The sequence below is a fragment of the Octopus sinensis genome, unplaced genomic scaffold (genome assembly GCF_006345805.1).
Source record: "Octopus sinensis unplaced genomic scaffold, ASM634580v1 Contig19123_ERROPOS200000, whole genome shotgun sequence".
Lineage (NCBI taxonomy): Eukaryota > Metazoa > Mollusca > Cephalopoda > Octopoda > Octopodidae > Octopus > Octopus sinensis.
The window spans coordinates 23,221-47,500 of NW_021836180.1; the positions used below are offsets into that span (position 1 = coordinate 23,221).

The 24,280-nt window shown below is 40.0% G+C and overlaps 1 protein-coding gene across 2 annotated transcripts in view; it reads right to left on the minus strand.

The window, feature by feature from the left end:
• LOC115232032 (extracellular tyrosine-protein kinase PKDCC) overlaps positions 1–24,280 on the minus strand; it is a 42,744-nt gene that overhangs the window by 14,923 nt on the left and 3,541 nt on the right. For both annotated transcript variants that reach the window (XM_029801903.2, XM_036500224.1), the window contains exons 2-3: positions 14,431–15,478; positions 11,572–11,703 (exon numbers count right to left, since the gene is read on the minus strand). In XM_029801903.2, the coding sequence (XP_029657763.1) occupies positions 11,572–11,703; positions 14,431–15,036 (738 nt within the window). In that variant the 5' untranslated portion in view covers positions 15,037–15,478. The remainder of the gene's footprint in view (positions 1–11,571; positions 11,704–14,430; positions 15,479–24,280) is intronic.

The following is a 24,280-nucleotide window of genomic DNA, read 5'->3' on the forward strand; positions in this document are numbered from 1 at the left end:
GAAAAAAAAATGGGTTTCCCACAACCCCCTACCTCGATTCTTTTTTTTTCTTTGGCACTATCCTCTTACCTTAACCCTGTCATCTCTTCCTTCCCACTTCTGACACCTCCCCCCCACATGACTTACACATGACTGTTGGGGGAGATGGTGGAGGATGGTGATGGCAGTGGTGGTAATGACAGGGTGGTGGTGGTGGTGAAAGAATGGCATTTTTCTTTTTGTTTTTTAGCTCCAAAATATAATTTATTTTGGCAAGTAAATTTATTTCACACTAAGCTTTCCTCTCCCTCTGCGCTTTTCTGGTGTTCACACACACACATACACACATATATACAGACCATATATATATATATATATATATATATATATTTCACACACACACACACACATACTCCTGCCACTGACACATATAATAAACATTCTCCTGCCAACTCACACATACACACACTCTTAAACCCACATCACCTCAGTAAGTCCCCTAACTCTCCCAGAACCTCACCCACTTATCTGCCTGGCATCTAGACTGACAAGCAGAGGTGGAGTAAAAGGGACGGGTGGGCGGGTGGAAGGAGAATTAAGGCAAAGGGGGTTGTGGTAGTGGTAATGGTGGTGAAGTCTGATCAGACACAAGCACATGCAAAATATGTTTGGTTTTGTTTAAAGTACTGAGAAATTTGAAAATAAGCCTTTATCTAAGAAACACAAACACAAATGAAATTATAAATAAATATATATATATAGGCGTAGGAGTGACTGTGTGGTAAGTAGCTTGTTTACCAACCACATGGTTCCGGGTTCGGTCCCACTGCGTGGCACCTTGGGCAAGTGTCTTCTACTCTAGCCTCGAGCCGACCAAAAAGCCTTGTGAGTGGATTTGGTAGACAGAAACTGAAAGAAGCCCGTCGTATATATGTATATATATATGCGTGTGTGTGTTTGTTCCCCTAGCATTGCTTGACAACCGATGCTGGTGTGTTTATGTCCCCGTTACTTAGTGGTTTGGCAAAAGAGACCGATAGAATAAGTACTGGGCTTACAAAAGAATAAGTCCCAGGGTTGAGTTGCTCGATTAAAGGCGATGCTCCAGCATGGCCGCAGTCAAATGACTGAAACAAGTAAAAGAGAGAGTGTAATATAAACAACAGCTCATAAAAGATTGAATAAATATGGCCCTTTTGGCACTTAGAAGGAAAAAACAAACGAAAAAAAGGAGTGGCTGTGTGGTAAGTAGCTTGCTTACCAACCACATAGTTTTGGGTTCAGTTCCATTGCATCGCACCTTCAACTATAACCTCGGGCCATATATATATATACACGACGGGCTTCTTTCAGTTTCTGTCTACCAAATTCACTCACAAGGCTTTTGTTGGCCCGAGGTTATAGTTGAAGGTGCCATGCAATGGAACTGAACCCAAAACTATGTGGTTGGTAAGCAAGCTACTTACCACACAGCCACTCCTGCACCTACGAGTAAGAAACTTTAATTTGATGTTTTAGAAAATTGTCAGGGCTTCCTTGGCCTGGTGGTTTATGATGGTCATTCCACTCTCAATGGCAACACAACATTATGTGGTTGGTAAGCAGCTACTACTACTTACCACACAGCCACTCCTGCACCTACGCACCTAAGATAGAAACTTTAATTTGATGTTTTAGAAAATTGTCAGGGCTTCCTTGGCCTGGTGGTTTATGATGGTCATTCCACTCTGCAATGGCAGACACAACATCCAATTCTTGTACATAACTCTTCCCACCTTTTTTTTCATTTGTTTTTTCCTTCTAAGTGCCAAAAAGGCCATATTTATTCAATATCTTATGAGCTGTTGTTTATATTACCCTCTCTCTTTTTTACTCTTTTACTTGCTTTAGTCATTTGACTGCGACCATGCTGGAGCCCGTCAAGTATATATATATATATATATATATATATATATTTATATATATATACACACGACGGGCTTCTTTCAGTTTCTGTCTACCAAATCCACTCACAAGGCAATATATATATATATATGGCAGAGTTAATAGTCAAGACTATTTAAGCATTTTATCTGATCAAATTCATCCTATGGTTGTGGAACTGTTTTTTTTTCAGGATGATAATGCACCAATTCACACAGCTAAAGTTGTTAGTGAATGGCACAAGGAACATTCTAGTGAAGTCAAACATCTTATCTGACCTCGACAGTCCCCAGATCTCAATATTATTGAACATTTTAGAAAAACAAGCAAGGAGTTGATATCCTCCACCATCATCACTACAAGAACTGGAGACTGTTTTAGCTGGAGAATGAACAAAAATTCCTTTGGAAACAATCCAAGCTTTGTAAGAGTTCATACCTCATAGAATTCAAGGTGTAATTACAACCAAAGGCAGTCCTAACCCATATTAAAATAAATTTGTTTGAAATTTTAAGGCATTTCCATTATTTTGTCCAAACCCTACATATGGGTGTGCGTGTGTGTGTTTGTCCCCCACTACCATCGCTTGACAACCGATGCTGGTGTGTTTACAACCCCTGTAACTTAGTGGTTTGGGAAAAGAAACCGATAAAATAAGTACTAGGCTTACAAAGGCTATGTCCTAGGGTCAATTTGTTTGACTAAAGGCAGTGCTCCAGCAAGGCCGCAGTCAAATGACTGAAACAAATAAAAGAATACAAGCAAGCTATTACTGCCACTACTACTGCTACTACTAATAATAATGATAATAAATTTCAAATTTTGGCACAAGGCCAGCAATTTCAGAGGAGGGGATAAATCAAATACATTGGATGCAGTGTCCTAATGATTCTGCCAGCTTACTGCCTTAATAATAATAATTATTATTATTATTATCATTATTTCAAACTTTTATCACAAGGGCAGCTTGGGGAGGGGATTAAGTCGATGTAATCGACTGCAGTGTGTAACTGGTACTTATTTAATCGACCATGAAAGGATGAAAACCAAAGTCAACCATGGCGGAATTTGAACTCAGAACGTAGCGACGGGTGAAATACAGCTAAGCATTTCACCCGACGCACTAACGATTCTGCCAGCTCGCAGCCTTAACAATAATAATAATAATACCACAACTGCTGCTGCTGCTACTATTACCACTACTACCACCATCGCCTCCACCACAACCAACATATCACTATGGGTGCACAAGAAATAGAAATGGGATCAAACACAGAATAATTTTTTTCTCAAATGCTCAGAGCGCTCCATAAAAGTAGTTTATAGGTTTTGTTACCTAACTGGCATAATAAGGAATGGGAGAGGGTGTTCCTAGGGAAGAATTCTGTTTTAAGCACCCCATTATAATCCCCTCATAACTTTTTAACTTTTGGGGATTTTCAGAAAATTTTTGCAAATCTTTGTTCTACACAAGGGAATTTATACAATTATGCAATAACCCACCACCATTAAAAAATGTTTGGTGTGTGATTTAAAGGATATTTAGCTGCTCTTTTTAGCACATCTCCCAACCTCCTGACATCCTCCTCGTTTCTTTGTCACTCTGATGTATTGATGCTTTTAACTCTTTTGATACCAACCCGGCTGAAACTGGCTCTGGCTCTGAGTACAAATGTCTTGCTTTCATAAGTTTTGAATTAAAATCTTCCACCAAACCTTAGTCACAATTTATGTTCCCAACACTTGCTTAATGATAACTAAGTTATTATACTAAATTCTTTGTTATATTTAAAGTAATTGAAAGAAACACAGAGCATCTCAACAGAAATACAGTAACGAAAGGGTTAAATATCTTTCTCTTCATAAACACAATCACCTATTCCTGGGATTTAAGCACAAAATTTGGACTGTCTGTATTTTAAACTTAGATTTTACAAAAAGAATTTTAATTAAAAATTTAAAAACTTGAAAATATTTTCTTTCTATAGACATATGAATTCTAGTGTGTATAACACAAATTTGCAAAAATTGCCTGAAAATTCCAAAATGTAAAAAATTTATGAGCTGTAGCTCCTAGAATAAGAATAGGCTAGGCAAAGTTCAGAGGGCTTCTACCTTTGTTGGTAACAAAGGGCCCCTCCCTCAGAGTGACAGGTAGATTATATGATGCTTGTGTGTAAACAGCCATGCTACATGACAGTGAAACATGGGCTGTGACTGCAGATAAGATGCGAAGGATTGAAAGAAATGAGGCAAGGCAGTGAGCTGGCAGAAACGTTAGCATGCCGGGCGAAATGCTTAGCTGTATTTTGTCTGCCGTTATGTTCTGAGTTCAAATTCCGCCGAGGTCGACCTTGCCTTTCATCCTTTCGGGGTCAATTAAATAAGTACCTATTTCTTTGCTACCTACAAGGGACTAAACACAGAGTGGACAAACACGGACAGACAAACGGATTAAGTCGATTACATGGACCCCAGTGCGTAACTGGTACTTAATTTATCGACCCCGAAAGGATAAAAAGCAAAGTCGACCTCGGCGGAATTTGAACTCAGAACGTAACGGCAGACGAAATACGGCTACGCATTTCGCCTGGCGTGCTAACGTTTCTGCCAGCTCGCCGCCTTAAATAAGTACCGGTTACACACTGGGGTTGATGCAATCGACTTAATCCCTTTGTCTGTCCTTGTTTGTCCCCCCTGTGTTTAGCCCCTTGTGGGCAATAAAGAAATAAGAAATGAAGCAAGTGTGCTTTGCTGGATGTGCAATGTCAGTGTGCATGTACGACAGAGTGTAAGCCTTTGGAAAAAAAAAACTGGGCTTAAGAGGAATTATATGTGATGTGCAAGAAAGAAGATTGCACTGTTATGGTCATGTGGTGCATATAGATGACAACTGTGTAAAGGAGTGTTGATCTCAAACTGTGGAGAGAACATGAATTGAACAGCAGGAACTGCTAGCAACCACTGACCAACAACAATCAAGGCAATCCCAAATTCTTCCTCCCCTTCTCCCCCTCCTTCTTCTTCCCTACCAGGAATTCACAAAGACCTTGAACCCACAAGAGTAGACAAAAGAGACAGAGAAAGGCAGAAACAAGGAAAATGTCACTTATATTTGAACACTATACAAATATTCTTTAAAAAAAAGCTTTTCTTTTAATTTTTCTAAATTTAATTATTTAATTGTTACAGTTGAAAAGCTCTCAAATGACCGAAACTGGTACTGAAATGTTCTGTATAAAATTATTTTAGTATTTTCTATCTTGACTTGTTTTTTTCATATATATCAACTTGTGTGTCCCTTTTCATCCTTATACATACATACATATATATATATATATATATATTATAATAATTTGAGGGAATATTATTCCTAACTTACAGGGAAAAATTCAATTTAGAAATACTAAATCAAATTTCACAAAATATAATATATATATATATAAAAATTAGAAAAAAAAACACCTTTTATCAATTCAAAATGAACAATCAAATTACACTATCTAGAAAATTACAATAGAAATATTAAATATTACTTAATCATCGGTATATTATTGTTATTTTATATTTAATATTTCTATTATATGTAATTTTCTAGATGGTGTAATTTAATTGTTCATTTTGAATTGAAAAACGGTGTTATTTTCTATATATATATATTTAAAGTTTCAGCTCAGAGGTATGGTAATGCTGATGCACTACACTGTTATTACTAGGAGCCTCCTCTAATATGTGGCACTTGATGAAGAATGGAGTTTGATATAGCTACCCTCATTTGCACCTCTTGCCATGAGGTAGGCTCATCTGGGACTCTCAACAGGAAGAGGTCCAGCTTTGATTTAAAAACCCCTACATCTACTTTGTGCAAGTTCCTCAGACTCTTTGGGAGAATATTAAAAAGCTGTGGGCCCTTGAAACCCAGGCTGTTGCAGTAACTGGTCCTGAAGCGTGATGGCATTGCTGGGATCTTTGACACCATGCAGTGTCGTCCCGTTCTGGCATTGGTATAGCTTTCAATGCCAAAATTTGGCACAATTCCTTCCAGGATCTTCCAGATATATATTACTGCATACCTCTCCCGTCTTCTTTCCAGGGAGTAGAGTCTTAGCTGTTTCAACCTTCCCCAGGAGTTGAGCTGTTGCAAAGAGACGATCTTCTTTGTGAATCTTCTCTGGATTACTTCGAGGTCCGCTGTTAATCTTACACTGGTGGGTGACCATAGCTGTGAGTAGTAGGTGGCTGAGGATGAATGTCTGCCAGAGGATAATCATGGTTTCCTTATCTCTGGTTCTGAATGTTCTTAGGATCCACCCAGCCAGTCGTCTGCACTTTGTCGCCATCCTGGTAATGTGCACTTGGAAAGAGGTATCATCACTCATGTCGATACCCAGGTTCCTCACTGACTTAGGCTCTGGGATTGAAATTCCCAGTGGACCGGTGTACCCTGTAGGTTTAATATTCAGTTTTGGATGCTGGTAGTGCAGGGCCTGGAATTTTTCAGCATTAAACTGCATATTATTATCCTCAGCCCATCTGTAAATTGAGTCCAACTCCTACTGCAGGTGTGCAACATCACTGGGGTTCTGTATTTTCTGTGAGACTTTCGTATCATCTGCATAGCTTGCCAGAGTGGCTATCCGGGCATTTGAGGGTATATCTGAGAGGGCCACTATAAAAAGCAGTGGTCCCAATACATTTAATAAAAATGGTAAGACAACAAAAAAATTAAAGAGACCTCGATATTATGTAAATAGAGGAATTTATCTGTAAATGTAATATGTGACAATTATTCGGCAGCCATGATAAAACTCTGAGTTTCGGATGCCAAGGTGGAAATCCAACCATTACCAGGCCATCAGATGTGTGTGCATATATATATATATATATATATATATATATATATTGCTTGCGAATACATGTTGGGGCAAGCGAAATCGAAATCGAATTGAACCAGCCAGGATCCCTAGTCTGGTGGTACGTAAAAAGCACTATCCGACTCGTGGCCGATGCCAGCACCGCCTTGACTGGCCTCCGTGCCGGTGGCACGTAAAATACACCAATCCGGCCGTGGCCGTTGCCAGCCTCGCCTGGCACCTGTGCAGGTGGCACGTAAAAAGTACCCACTACACTCACGGAGTGGTTGGCGTTAGGAAGGGCATCCAGCTGTAGAAACATTGCCAAATAAGACTGGGCCTGGTGCAGCCTTCTGGATTCCCAGATCCCCAGTCGAACCGTCCAACCCATGCTAGCATGGAGAACGGACGTTAAACGATGATGATGATGATATATATATATATATATTTCTTTACTGCCCACAAGGGGCTAAACATAGAGGGGACAAACAAGGACAGACAAAGTGATTAAGTCGATTACATCGACTCCAGTGCGAAACTGGTACTTTATTTATCGACCACGATAGGATGAACAGCAAAGTCGACCTCGGCGGAATTTGAACTCAGAACGTAACGACAGACGAAATACCCCGCTAAGTGCACTAACATTTCTGCCAGCTCCCCACCTTCATATGTATATATGTACACACACACACACACACACAACATACATATGCAAGTGTAACATGCACACACAGCACATAACCATCCGTTCATATATGTGCTGAATGCTCTGCATGCTGTCAAGAAGTAACTTCCTCTCCTTTGTATAAACACATACACTCCTACGCTCCATCCTCTCTCTCTCGATGCTTCATACCTTCTCTTGCTTCAATTATTTCACACTCATCATCCTGACAAAAACTAACAATGTCACAAATCCCATCTCCCCCTCTTCCGGCTCCCCACCACACACATATCTGGCAATAATACAACTTATACTACCACAAACCACCACCACCACTGCCACCAAGAACAAAAACAATAACCACCATCACCACCACCACCACCACCACCATCAAAATCCACTGAGTACCACCACCACCACTATGAACTAACTCTCACTGCCACCCTCAGTACCCAGACAGCTAAACTATACCAATGCCATTATCCCATCTCCAACTACACAGAAAACAAGCAAGCTGGATCTTATCTCATCTAATTCAAGATGTCAGACACAAACACACACACACACACACCCTAATACAATGAACAAACACACATCTACACACACACACACACACACATACATACACACAATTTTCTCCAGACACCTCAAATTACATTTACACACCACATGAGGTGTTGCTGGGATTTCACACACAATTACTTCCATGAACTACATGTATCCACTAATATGACACACAGACACACATACACACATACACACACTCATGTATACACAAATGCTTGTCTTAAAACATGTCTTATGCACACACTCCACACCAGCACAAACTATTCTAACCTTAACACATCAAATTACACACATACATGCACACAAACATTTATTTTCAGTCATTTAATTATATATATATGCACAGGCATACAAATATTTATCTTTACACATCTAAATTTATATATACTCACACACACATATATATAAGTGAATACACACACACACACACACATAGATATATATCATCATTATTTAACATCCATTTTCCAAGGGAGCATTTCTTTACACATTTATATGTGTGTGTGTATACACACACATTCAACCTACTCATAAACATATGTCTTTATATATCTAATCATACACACACCCACACAGCCATACATTATCATGAGCATTTAGCTTTACACATTTAATTACATTCATAACATACACAGATGTTCACATTTCCCCAAAAACACGCACAGCTGTTCGCACACACAGACAGACAGAGCAGACTGTTGACTCACTTGTCAGTAACAAGTCCTGCCATAACAAATTAGGTCCAGTGTCACCAGGAGTCAACGAGAGAGCCTGCCTTATTAATGGTTGTACGAGCCTGCTAGACATGGTAGCCAAAATTTCTCTCAAACCACACTTTACTTTTAAAAAAAGGAAGTAAATGCAAACTGGGTAATGAAATCCTAGACAGACATACAACAAGAGGTGGTTATGGTTGGAATGCCTTTGATAAATAGGTCTGCTGGATCAAGGCTGACCAGAGGGAGGAGTTAACTAACAACAGGTATCACAGCTACAATTGCCTACCACTGGAACTAGTTTTTTTTTTTGTTTGTTTGTCTGTTTGTTGGTTTTTCTTTATCTGAGAGAGGTTAATATAAAAATCTGTTGGGATTAATGGAGAATCTTGCCTCTCACAATATAAAAACATTTCTCATGGCACCAGCAGACAAAATGGAAAAGGTTGTTGCCCAGGAAAACAGCAAGGGACTAGTATTTGCGGACAGCAATCTCCGCCCTGATAGCAGTGAGCAGAGATATGGTCCAGCAGCCAAGAATACTGGGAGGGGGTCTCAACTGCCACATGTTCAACCATATAACCTATCGAAGAGTGATCAATTCTTTGACAGTTTTTTTTTTTTCCTCAGCCTGAAAAGTTGTGGAGCCTGGACTGGTAGCTGACAACACCAAGTTTCCACTGGAGAAAGTGTCACAGCATGTGGCATCTCAGATGAGGGGGTCTATCACCATGGAATGGGGAAAATTGTCATACTGTCTGGCCTTCTACCATTTCCTCGGTCTAACTCCACCACTGACTCGAGCTGGGAAGGGAAACCTGTAGTGTCTAGGCCATGTTTTATGACTGCCATTAGCAAGGAGAAGCAATAACACCTGAAACAACTACTCACATTCACTTCAAGCACTGGAACCATAGCCATCACAATCAGCCCTGTCACCATGACGACCACCCCCACTACTATCACCATCATGACTACCACTCCCAGGTGACTAGGCTTATTCCTAGTTGGTTGGTCAGTCGGTCAGCCAGTTGGTTGGTCAGTGTACCTTGCTCAATAGCCAAATCTCATAAACTCTTTTAATCCTCTCTTAATCCTTCAGCATACAAATTAGCCATATCCTACCCAAACATTCTACCTGTTCTGTGTTCAAACTGGACAGATCCAGCCACTCACACCTATCCGACAATGTCATTCTTAAAATAAACAATCACATCATTGAAATCTCAAAACTATGAAATAATGCATGAATAAATACGTACTGCATGAATAAATAGGCGCAGGAGTGGCTGTGTGGTAAGTAGCTTGCTAACCAACCACATGGTTCCGGGTTCAGTCCCACTGCGTGGTATCTTGGGCAAGTGTCTTCTGCTATAGCCCCGGGCCGACCAATACCTTGTGAGTGGATTTGGTAGACGGAAACTGAAAGAAGCCTGTCGTATATATATATGTATGTATGTATATATATATATATATATATATATATATATATATATATGCATGTGTGTGTGTGTTTGTGTGTCAGTGTTTGTCCCCCTAGCATTGCTTGACAACCGACGCTGGTGTGTTTACGTCCCCGTCACTTAGCGGTTCGGCAAAAGAGACCGATAGAATAAGTACTGGGCTTACAAAGAATAAGTCCTGGGGTCGATTTGCTCGACTAAAGGCGGTGCTCCAGCATGGCCGCAGTCAAATGACTGAAACAAGTAAAAACAAAAACAAAACTGTATTTACATTTGTCAGAGCAACCTGAACGCTAACAGGTTAAACAAAATGCTTAACCCTTTGACATTTGACATGGCCATATCCAGCCCAAATATTCTATATGCTTTATGTTCAAACTGGCCAGATCTGGCTCTCACACATACCCTACCATGTCATTCTAAAAATAAATAATCTTATCATTGAAATCTCAAAGCTGCAAAACAATGTACGATTAATTTAAAACATTGAGTAAATATGATTTACATTTGACAGAATAATAATCTGTGAATGTTAAAAGGCTTAAAACAGGAATGGCATATTTCAAGACTTAAGCGCATAGTTTGACATCCATCAGGCATGTAACAGTCTAAAGCGAACCTTTACAGAGTTGCACAGTCTTCTAAAAATAGCACCCAAATCTCCCTCAAATTCTAAGTCTTAGTCCTTTTGTTGTGGCATTTCTGTTGACATACCACTATCATTGTTTCAATTAATTTTGAAATAATGAAGATTATAATAAAACAAATTTGTGATTACTAATCTGTGGCAGGGTTAGACCCAAGAAGACGAGGGACGAAGTGGTGAGAAAGGATCTTCAGATGTAGGACCTCACAGAGGGGATGACAAGGGACTGAGACTTCTGATGGTTGCTGTGCTTGAGAAGATACGTCAAGCTTAGTAATATTGTGGTCATCATTGTATACAAGCATGTTCCCTCCCGGAGTGGTTGGCATTAGGAAGGGTATCAAGCTGTAGAAACCTTGCCAGATCAGATTGCAGCCTCCTGGCTTGCCAGTCCTCAGTCAAACCATACAACTCATGTGGTATTAAAAGGGGTAAACCCTTTTGATACCACATCAAGCAAAGTTCAAGACACATCCCTAAAATTTAGCCTCCCTATATCTCTCTCTATCCGCTCAGTCGAAGTCGACTCTCGGTCACTCGTTGGATCAGTGTCCTCCAGTCAGTTCTATCCTGGGCCGTTTCCTTCAGATTGGCCTTGTAAATTATATTAACATATAGTCATTAAACTAGCACCTTAACTTCACATTCATTATACCCCATAGAAGTTTTTGAGTGAAGCAACAAGTATCCTTTAAGAGGCTTTTAGAAACATTTATACATTTACAATGCAAGATCCCAGCAGATGGATAATACTTACTCGTAGTCTTTCTTCCCAGCTCATAGGCAGCAGTTTGATCAGATCTATAGTGTCACCCAGCTCTGTAATTAAAGACACCAAAGTAACATCATCGCCGTTGTACTGTTCTTCAGGGATGCAGTAACCCAATACCTGAAAGAAAATGGAAACCGTCAGCACACTGTTATTGAAACAAAGAATATGGAAAAAAATCAGTAAACGTGCAGAAAGCATTAAACTACATACAACCCCCACATGCAAGAGACTACAGTTGGTAGCAGGTACCATATTTTTATTTGCTTTAGTTGTCTATGTGGTTACAAGCAAGCAGAGGTAGGTATTATGACGTGGGTATACATATCTGGTGTAAAATACATAGGAGTGGCTGTGTGGTAAGTAGCTTGGTTACAAACCACATGGTTCCAGGTTCAGTCCCACTGCGTGGCACCTTGGCCAAGCGTCTTCTACTATAGCCTCGGGCCGACCAAAGCCTTGAGTGGATTTGGTAGATGGAAACTGAAAGAAGCCCATTGTATATATGTGTGTGTGTGTGTGTTTGTGTTTGTCCCCCCCCCCCAACATCATTTGACAACTGATGCTGGTGTGTTTACGTCCCCATAACTTAGCAGTTCGGCAAAAGAGACCCATAGAATAAGTACTAGGCTTACAAAGAATAAGTCCTGGGGTCGATTTGTTCGACTAAAAAGGCTGTGCTCCAGCATGGCCACAGTCAAATGACTGAAACACGTAAAAGAGTAAAAAGAGTACACAAATAACTAGTTGGTTGAGGCTATCTAAAAATAACCCATCACAGGAATATATGTTAACACAGAATGCACTCCGTAGTATTCGAACGTCAGTACGATACTCAGTATTCACTGTTCAGCTACCAACTGTTAAACCAGCACACATAGACCAAACATGGTAAACCAACATGGTTGAACTAATACTGTCAACTACCACCCTGACAGTTCACTCAGTCTTTATCTATTGTAATTGTTTAGTCCACCTTCAGTCACATGGGGGTGTTCAGGATTCTCCCATAACAATAAATACAAGTTGTTTTTGGAACCACCTATTTGACATCGTTGATTCGATGCTGACTTATTTGACATCGTTGATTCGATGCTGACTTATTTGACATCATTGATTCGATGCTGACTTATTTGACATATGAATGTTTCTCATAGTGTCTCCTCCCTTCATCTCTTCTGCCGTGTTTATGCGTGTGAGCTTATTTCTCTTTATGCATATGAGGAGAGGGAACATGCTTATGTCAGTCGTGTTCAATAACTAAATTGTAATAACTCTCTCTTTCCATGTGTATATTTCTGTACATGCATGCTGTGTGTGTGTGTTTGCCCTCAGTGCTAAAAAGTACTGTCACTAAAACATGGTCAATAATACAGTCAGCCATTCCAAGTTGTCAGTGTCCAAAAGGCTACACCTTATTCTCGCATTCTGAACACAGACTCCACTTTGGACCCCTTCATTCTTAACCCAGTAGAACATTCAGGACTGACAGTTGAAGAGAAAAAGGACAGCCCAAGCACTTAGTGGGAACTTATTTCAGCAGTGTAGTCTGGACTAACATGAAACGAAGCATTTTGCACAGGGACACAGTATACTGCTCAGTCCAGGAGTCAAGCAACATCGCTGTGGGATGGAGAACTCCGAGCATGGTGAGACTAGTCATCTCACTGCAACTCTTAGTATATAAACCTCCAGTCAATGATGCGGAGGCATGTGGGTTCGTTGTTAGGGGTGTTGGTCTCATGATCGTAAGATTGTGGTTTCGATTCCTGGACCAGGCGATGTGTTGTGTTCTTGAGCAGAACACTTCATTTCATTTGCTCCCATCCACTCAGCTGGCAAAAATGAGCATTCCTGCAATGGACCAGCATCCCATTCAGGTGGGGAATATATATATATATATATATATATTCCATGAAACTGGCCCTTATAGAGTCTGTATGACTTGAGAAGATAACTTCAGTCAACTACACAACTGAATTCTTATTCTTTTATTTGTTTCAGTCATTTGACTGCGGCCATGCTGGAGCACTGCCTTTAGTCAAACAAATCGACCCCAGGCTTATTCTTTATAAGCCTAATACTTATCCTATCGGTCTCTTTTGTTGAACCACTAAGTTATGGGGACATAAACACACCAACATCAGTTGTCAAGCGATGGTGTTAGGAAGGGCATCTGGCTGTAAAGACCCAGTCAAAACAAACTGGGAAGCCTGGTGCAGTCTTCTGCCTAGCCAGCCTCTGTCAATCCGTCCAACCCATGCCAGCATGTAAAACAGATACATGATGATGAGTATTATGTATGTACAAAAACGATGTACTCTGTAGAAATTCAAAGCCACTGAAAGAAATATGTTTGCTCAAGACAGTTCTATTGCAAACCTGCAAAAGTGAATGAGCGAATGGGAATTTTGAGAGAAGTGTCTATGAAACTAGTTTTTAAATATTGATGGCTGTTGGGGTCCACCAGAGTAAAACAGTAATCAAAAGGGTCCATAGGCATTTAAAAAAAAAATGGTTGAGAACACCTGATGTAAATGCTGAAACCAATCTTTCAGAAATCAATAAGTTGAGAAATTATAATCATACTGACACTTAGAATAAGCACAAATCCATGCAATTAGAAAGAAGAAATAGTCAATTAATTGTATTGATTCTAGTATTTATCTGGTGCTTCTCTTATTGACTGACCCTGGAAGGATGAAAAGCCAAGTTAGCCTTGGTGTGATTTGAACACAGAATGTAAAAAAAGTGTCAGTAAACACTGTCCAACACACTACCAACTGTACCAATCTACCGCCCTTGAAAAAATTATAATCCAAGTAATGATAATACAGTTTCGATTACCTTAACGAGATTCCGGTGTTCCAATTCCTGCAGGAGAACAATTTCTTTGACAATCTTCTGTGCAGCTCTGTAATAACATTCTGCAAGAGTCTGACCCCATTTAACACAATTGGTCACATCTTGCCCTCCAATGTCAACAGTCTTCATTGCAACTTTCTTGGACGATATAATTCCGCTATACACAGCCTTTGTCCAGCCCGAACCGATGTAGTGTTTGTCAGTTATATTCTCAATATCCTGACAGTTAAAAAGTTGTTCGCTACTCCGGTTCTTGAAACGAAGTGTTCCATTCTGAGCATTGCTGATCAACTCAAGCGATTCATCATTCTCGCTAGATGAAAAATTGCTCGATTCTACAGCATTCTCCATCAGCTTTCGGAAACGGCTGACCAACACACGGTATTCATTATCTCCCTGTGTTTTCTGTGCAGAACCCTTGCCAGCAGTTCGCGACCAACTATCGGGCTTCTCGACAAGAGCACTGTTCCACTTGGTCCATGTCTGGTGAACCAAGATGTTGCATACAAGGAAAACATTGATGCAAAAGCCGAAAATGTAGCATCGCATGCGACGTGTGAACCTGAGGGGTCGACCCAGAGACGCCATAGGAACTCTGACCCGACCCCCTTCTGTAGTAAGGGCTGTTGGTGTTGTTGCTGCTTAACAACAAGTCAGCTCTGATTGAGAAACTCTATGATCACAAATATTCCAACCATGACCAACACATCATTTTTGTATATCAATAACTACATTCTCCAATGTGTCCTTCCTATTTTAAGATGGCAGGATGTGACTTCAGGGCTGTTTGGTTGGTATTTCTATTTCTCTAAGGTTAAGCCACTGCTCAAGTAAAGACGGACACTTTGACTCAAGCAATAGGATTGTTGTCATTAATTTTGAAGACACTTTTCCACATAGAATTCTTCTGGTAGGACTTTCAACTTCAAGATCACATGATGTCCATTTATAAGCCACAAGTCAGTTCTTTAAATTTTGGCAATAAACTGTAGTTGTGAAGTAGTCAGTGGCCATACAGGTTTTTTTTTACCTGAAATATAAAAGATACATAGTCAAAATGTAGCTGGTTCAAAGCCCGGTCACAAAGAGATTCATTTAAAAAAAAAACTCTCACACACACACACACAAAATGAGTGTAGTAAATAACATCTTTTATCTTTTACTTCTTTTAGTCATGCTATGACACTACCTTGAAGGACTTTGGTCAAAGAAACAACCCCAGTACATAACTCTGTTAGCCACTTTTGTTGAACTGCTAAGTTATGGGGAAGTAAAAAAAAACAACACCGGTTGTCAAGTTGTGGTGGAGGACAAAAGCAGACACAGACACACACACACATATATATGATGGGATTCTTGTAGTTTCCATTCACCAAATACACCCACAAGGCTTTGGTCAGCTTGAGGCTATAGTAGAAGATACTTACCTAAGGTGCCAGGCAGTGGGACTGAACCCAGAACCATATGGTTGAAAGGCAAAAACCTTGCCACACAAACATATGAATATTTTGTAGAAATATTACCGTTGATATTCTGAATTCATTTTGCAAGAATTTTAATCCGAAACCATGCATTAGAAGAAACCAGTACTGTTACATTTAGGAGTGAAGGCACGTGGCTTAGTGGTTAGGGCATTCGACTCGCAATTGTAAGATCATGAGTTCAATTCTTGGTGACACATTGTGTACTTGAGCAAGACACTTTATTTCACGTTGCTCCAGTCCACTCAGCTGGCAAAAATGAGTTGTACCTGCATTTCAAAGAGCCAGCCTTGTCACACTCTGTGTCACGTCGAATCTCCCTGAGAACTTAAAGGTGCACGTGTCTGTGGAGTGCTCAGCCACTTGCACATTAATTTCATGACCAAGCTGTTCCGTTCATCATATCAGCTGGGACCCTCGTCATTGTAACTGACGGAGTGCACCTTAATATTTAGGAAGAGTCATATTAACCCTTTAGTATTTAAACCGGCCAAAATATTTAATCTGTTTTATGTTCAAACTGACCAGATCCAGGCTCTCACACCTACCCTACAATGTTATTCTACATTAAGTAATTACACCATCAAGATCTTGAAAATATGAGATAATGCACGATAAATTCAAATCAATGTGAATCAATAAGCATTATGTTTGATAGAATAATCGGAACACTAAAGGGTTAATAGAACTTATAAATACACTCACCGGTTGTTGTTTGAGTATATTTCACTTGGGGCAATATTTTTTTTACATTGACTTAAAAATAATTATTCATCTAACTCATGCAAAAATGAGGCACAGGTATAGCTATGGGATTAAAAAACCTTTCTTTGCAACCATGTAGTTTTGGGTTCAGTTTCACTGCATACCACCTTAGGCAAGTATCTTCTACTATAGCCCCAGACTGACCAATGCCTCAGAGTCAGATTAAGACCCATTGAGGCCCTAAGCACTTAAAAGATTTTGGTGCCCCCATAAAAGATTATGTAATTCAAAATATAAACAATAACAAACCATAAAATAAATTTTTATTTTTCAAAACGAAACAAAACAGTAAGAAGGGAAAATAATGTTTATTTTTGTATACTTCCACTTTATTTATATTTGAAAAGTTTCCTCCTACTTTTTTGAATTGCAAAGTCTTTGATCAGATCCTCAAAACGAATCTTAGGTAACACATCTTCATTTGTACTTAGTAGAGATAAAGGCATCCCGAATATTACTTTAGCAAGTTTAATGTGATTTCTTTTGTGCTGTAAACCATTTACCATTTCTGTAGTTCCCCCCACCTTCCCTTGATGCCCTAAGCATGTGCTTATTTTGCTTAATGGTTAATCCAGCGCTGCAATGCCTTATGACTAAATTTGATTGATAGAAACTGTGGAAACCTGTCATATTTATATATGTGTAAGGCAGCAAGCTGGCTGAAATGTTAGCACACGAAATGCTTAGTGGCATTTCTTCTGTCTTTATATTCTGAGTTCAAATTCCACTGAGGTTGACTGCCTTTCACCCTTTCAGGGTCAATAAATTAAGTACCAGTTGCATACTGGGGTTGATCTAATCAATTGGTCCCCTCCCCCAATATTTCAGGCCTTGTGCCAAGTGTAGAAAAGATTATTATATTGTCCCTTAAGGTGGTGAGCTGGCAGAAGCATTAGCATGCCGGGTGAAATGCTTAGCGGTATTTCATCTGTTTTTACATTCTGGGTTCGACTTTGCCTTTCATCCTTTCAGGGTCAATAAATTAAGTACCAGTTTCGGACTGGGGTCGATCTAATCAACTGGCACCCTCCTCCAAAAGTTTGGGCCTTGTGCCTAGAGTAGAAAAGCACATTTGTGTGTGTGTGTGTGTATGACAGTTCCACGATTTCTTGCTGAGTAACCTGCACAAATAGCTTGTTTATATTGATCAAATGTATGAGCTGCACGTTAGCTCACACCCTCCATCAACTTAACACACATCAGATGTCAAACTCATTGCATAGCAATCCCCTGACAACCAGTGTTGGTTTGTTTATGTTACTGCAACTTAGCAGTTCTGCAAAACAAGACCAACAGAACAAGTACTCGAGTTAATGTGAGTAAACTCTTTAAAGTGGTGCACCAGCGTGGCCACAATCCTACAGCTGAAACAAGTGAAAGACAAACAATAAAAGATAAAAACTAGTGATTTGTTAATTGCAGTGCCAAGTTCAAATCCTTCCAGGTTGTTGGACAACCCCCAGTCCTTTAAAAGAAGGGCCTAACGGCTAAGTTCTAATTTCAATTCTGTCAACACCTGAACAGCTTCAGAAACAAAAAAAGAAATTTAAATAGTGGTTTAGTGGTAAGAAGTTTGTTTCCCAACTACATGGTTCTGGGTTCAGTCCTACTGCATGGCACTTTGGGCAAGTGTCTTCTATTGTAGCATTTGAACTAACCAAAGCCTTATGAGTGGATATGGTAGCCGGAAACTGAAAGGAGCCCATAATATATATATGTGCTTGAGAAGACCCGGTTAGCCAAATGAGACCATAACCTCATGGCCTATGCCAGGGGTGTAACCAGTCCACTCATGCGTACCTTTCCTTCATTGGACACTAAACTCTGCTTGCGAAGACCTGTTGAGGCAAGTGAAATCTAAATCAAATTCAACGACTGGCATTCATGTTAGTGGAGCGCTAAGAGCACCATTCGAGCGTGATTGTTGCCAGAGCGGCTAACTGGCTTCTGTGCCAGTGGCATGTAAAAAGCTTCATTTGAGCGTGATCGTTACCAGCATCATCTTACTGGCACTTGTGTCGGTGGCACGTGAAAAAACATTTGAGCGAGCTTGTTGCCAGTGCCGCTGGGCTGGCTCCTGTGCAGATAGCACGTAAAAAACGCTATTGAGCATGGCCATTGCCAGTACCACCTGACTGGTCCTCATGCCGGTGGCACGTAAAAGCACCCACTACACTCTCGGGGTGGTTGGCATTAGGAAGGGCATCCAGCTGTGGAAACTCTGCTAGATCAAGATTGGAGCCTGGTGCAGCCATCTGGTTTGCCAGTCCTCAGTCAAATTGTCTAACCCATGCTAGCATGGAAAGCAGACGTTAAACGATGATGATGATGATATATATATATATATATATATAGGTAACTCCTATGAGTGTGTGTCTTTATCCCTGCCCCCACCTCCCAGCATCACCTGACAGGCAGTCTTGGTGTATTTACATTCTCATAACTTTGTGGTTTGGCAAAAGAGACCAATAAAATAAGTAATCAAGTTCAAAAGATTAATAAGTAATGCAGTTGATTCATTCGACTACAAATTCTTCAAAGAGGTGCTCCAGCATGGCCTGCAGTCAAATGACAGAAACAAGCAAGGTATAAAACAAAAGAGCTCCAGTTGAACTTCTACCACCACCACCAACAACAACAACAACAACATCACCACCAGCACCATTCACTGCAACCTTTCTCTTATCAGCATCATCATCATTATTATCATCATCAGTGTCTACTTCCACAACAATATAATGCCACAAGGCAGGGGTTGGGGTGTCCTTTGCTATGAACACCACAACTGGTGAAGGGTTTGCTAGCCATCATCTGTCTCACCCTACCTCACCTCCCACGTGTCATGTGACTGACCAGGATGTAGCTGACATGACATCTTGAAAGAGAACAATCAGGCGGAGCAGAGAACTAAATAAAAAAAACCACACACACACTCTCTCTCTGTTTCTCATCCTTACATATACATACACATTAACACACACACACAATTCCTCTCTCTTCTCTCTACACTCAACCAAAAATAAGTACACACACACACACAGAGTGGAGTTCAACAGGTTGTCTATGGAAACACAAACAAGTAACAAACAAGTAGAGTAGTTGTAGGTTTCATTCTTCATTTACTACCCACAAGGGGCTAAACACAGAGAGGACAAACAAGGACAGACAAACAGAATAAGTCGACCTCGGCAGAATTTGAACTCAGAACGTAACGGCAGATGAAATAGAAATACAGCGTGCTAGCTAACGTTTCTGCCACGTTAGCTAGCACGCTGTATTTCTATTTCGTCTGCCGTTACGTTCTGATTTCAAATTCTACCGAGGTCGATTTTGCCTTTCATCCTTTCAGGGTCGATAAATTAAGTACCAGTTACGCACAGGGGTCGATATAATCGACTTATTCCGTTTGTCTGTCCTTGTTTGTCCTCTCTGTGTTTAGCCCCTTGTGGGTGACCAACAATTACTTGGGATGAAGCAGAAGAAAAGAACAGGCAAACAATTCAAAAATAAAGATACGGTTGACCGCTTTTTTCTTGTAGCCAAACCTTACTTGTTTTTTCATGCAAGCTACTTTTCATGCCACATACATAAACAGCTGACTTTTATAGGACATATTGGTTTCAAATTTTGGCACAAGACCATCAATTAAGTCGATTATATTGATCCCTAGCACTAAACTGGTACTTATTTTATTGATCCCAAAAGGCTGAAAGGCAAAGTCGACCTTGGTGGAATTTGAAGACAATGAAAGAATGGACAAAACGTTGTTGAGTATTTCGCCTGATATAGGTGTGGTAAAACTTACTTACATCAAAAAGGTGCTTTTTTTTCTATGAAAATCCCTATTTTTTACGATTTTTTTACTGCTATGTCGCCATTTTTCGGTGTATTTCAACCAGAAAAATGTTCACTTAAAGCGAATAACAAACTACATAATGCAAAATTTTTACTTTTCAAAAATTCCAATTCTAAAGGGTCGAAACAAACTCGAGCAACGCCGGGCGATACTGCTAGTATCAATGCTAATTCTATGTCGTTTTTTAGCATTTATAAAGTCTAACAATCTTTGCAGGTTTGCTTATCAACATCCTCATATTCATTATCATCATCGTTTAACCTCACCTTTTCCATGCTGGCATGAATTGGACGATTTGACAACAAACAAGCCAGGGGTTGTGCCAGGCTCTGTGTTTGCTTAGGTATAGCTACTACAGCTGGATGCTCTTCCTACTGCTATCCACTTCACTGAGTGTAGTGAAAAGAATGTAAAAAATCATCAGGGGCCAGTTTCCTAGTTCCCTACCATGTGCATGTGTGTGTATGAGTATATACATATACTTTCACTATACATAATAAATTCTTGGTTTTTAAGAATTATTATTGTTGGAGAAACAGGAAAAGCTAATATCAGTTGTTAGTGAATCTTAGAGAAGTGGATGCATCCATAGGTGAGTAGTTGTAAAGTTTGCTTCACAAGCCATGTGGATTCAGGTTCAATCCAACTGCTCTTCTACTCTGGAGCACCACCTTTAGTCGAGCAAATCGACCCCCAAGACTTATTCTTTGTAAGCTTAGTACTTATTCTATCAGACTCTTTTGTTGAACCGCTAAGTTGTGGGGACGTAAACACACCAGCATCGGTTGTCAAGTGATGTTGGGTGGATGGGGGGACAAAGACAGACACACAAACATATACACACACACATACATATATATATATATACATATACATATATACGACAGGCTTCTTTCAGTTTCCGTCTACCAAATCCACTCACAAGGCTTTGGTTGGCCTGAGGCTATAGTAGAAGACACTTGCCCAAGGTGCCACGCAGTGGGACTGAACCCGGAACCATGTGGTTTGTAAGCAAGCTACTTACCACACAGCCACTCCTCAAACAAATAATGGTGTGTGACACATTGAATTCTTCATTCATAACACATTGTAACTAACGTACAGGACTTTCTCTTAGAGTAATTAATGCGTCATCACTAGTTCCATTGGATTTCACATTTTACCAAAATCCAACCACTACTTGGTATTCAAACTGGGTGTAACTCCAGACGTGTGCATCAACTGACTTTGTTTCCTCATAACTTTCTAAAAAGGGATGGATATTTATAAATAAAATTTTCAACAAGTGCAGGTGTGGCTGTGTGGTAAGAGGCTTGCTTCCCAACCACATGGTTCGAGGTTCAGTCACACTGTGAGATATCTTGAGCAAGCATCTTCTACCAAAGCCCTGGGCTGACCCAAAGACTTGTTATCCTTGGCATCATGTTTTTATTTTGATTAATATACTCTATCACCTACACCACTAAATGGTATATACAGGTGCTTACAATTATCAAGTATTCACCCTGAATTTTTGTATATATATATATATATATATATATATATATATATATGTGTGTGTGTTATATCATCATCATTGTTTAATGTCCGTTTTCCATGCTAGCATGGGTTGGACGGTTCGACTGGGGTCTGGGAAGCCAGGAGGCTGCACCAGGCTCCAGTCTGATCTGGCAGTGTTTCTACAGCTGGATGCCCTTCCTAATGCCAACCACTCCATGAGTGTAGTGGGTGCTTTTTATGTGCCACCAGCGCAGGGGCCAGATAAGGCTGGCAAACGACCATGATCAGTTGGTGCTTTTTACGTGTCACCGACATGGACGCCAGTCAGGCGGCGCTGGCAACTGCCACGTTCGGATGGTGCTATTAACGTGTCACCAGCACGGGTATCTTAACTACAATATCCATTTGTTATATATATATATATATATATATATATATAAATATAATGAGAAGGTTTACGAAAATAAACAAAAGACGAAGGCAGGTGGAGAACAAACAAACAATGTATTAGTATGGCGCTCAGGAATAGAAATAAAACAAGTCTTTTACGTTTCGAGCTTACGCTCTTCGACAGAAAGATACACAGAAAAGAAACAAGGAGAGAAAAAAATTGCGTGTAGGGGCTGCCATCATTGAGCTGGGAAACGAATGGAATGCCTGGTGTGTGTCTCGCTGTGGCTACCCCCTCCTAAAAAAATGTGAAATAGGCGTGCGTATATGTATTAGAAAAACAGCCAACAACTGATGAAGGGTCGTTCTTTATGTTGTTCTGTTTTCCATTTGTGTCTTTTGTTGAATAAATAGTTCATATTCCATGTACTCGTACTTCGTATTTTTTTGTTGTACACGTTTCTTGACGTCCTGTGCCCACATATGCATATATGTATATATGTATAGATGTAAGTATGAGTCGAAACAGGGGAAGCTGATGAAGGGGAATATTCCTTGTATTGTTTGTCTTGTACTCTGTTTTTTCGTTGTTAAATAAAGTCCGTTTCCTTGTTTGTTTTTATGTTTTCGTTTCTCGTTGTGTTCTACGTTTATTTGTGGTGTCCTGTACTCATATATGCATGTTTATATACATGTAGATGTAAGTATGTACATATATGTATGTATGCATATGTTTTATTTATTAAATTGTTATTTTATATATATATATATATATAGGTGCAGAAGTGGCTGTGTGGTAAGTAGCTTGCTAACCAACCACACGGTTGCGGGTTCAGTCCCACTGCGTGGCATCTTGGGCAAGTGTCTTCTGCTATAGCCCCGGGCCGACCAATGCCTTGTGAGTGGATTTGGTAGACGGAAACTGAAAGAAGCCTGTCGTATATATGTATATATATGTATATGTGTGTGTTTGTGTGTCTGTCTTTGTCCCCCTAGCATTGCTTGACAACCGATGCTGGTGTGTTTATGTCCCCGTCACTTAGCGGTTCGGCAAAAAGAGACCGATAGAATAAGTACTAAAAGGTGGTGCTCCAGCATGGCCGCAGTCAAATGACTGAAACAAGTAAAAAGGGTAAAGAGTATATATATATATATATATATATATATATATATATATATATATATATAGAGAGAGAGAGAGAGAGAGAGAGAGAGAGAGAGAGAAGTGAAGGTGTGTGGCCTAGTGGTTAAGATGTTGCACTGGCAACCGCCAGATCGTGGGTTTGATTCCCAGACCATGTTGTTCCAGTCTACTCTGGCTGCAAATGAATAACACCACAATGGACTAGCCTTCCAGTCAGGGGAAATGTTGGCCTGTTCATCTAGCCAGCAGGGTGGTATCATTTGAAAGCTAAGAAACCGCTTGACAACCAGTATTGCTTTGTTTACATCCCTGTGACTGGCGGTTCAGCAAAAAACACCGATAGATATGTAGCACGTTTAGAAATAAATCAAGTACCAGGATCGATTCGTTCGCCTAAAAACCCTTCAAGGTGGTGCTCCGGCAGTGCTACAGTTCGATGACAAAAACAAAAGAGATATTTTCTTTTTTTTTAAGGTAAATTATTGAGAAACAACATCTGTAGTTAGGTCATCAAAGTGATACGATAACTAAATATTACTATTTTCCATAGAAAAACTCGCGACTCCAGTGAGGTTTTGCAGATGTAATTTAAAGACTATCGATGTGTCCTATAAAAACATGCTGAAATTCGAACATGCTTTATGGGACAAGGAGGAAGTTGCTACGCGATCATTCTATCTGGAAGCAATAATAGTT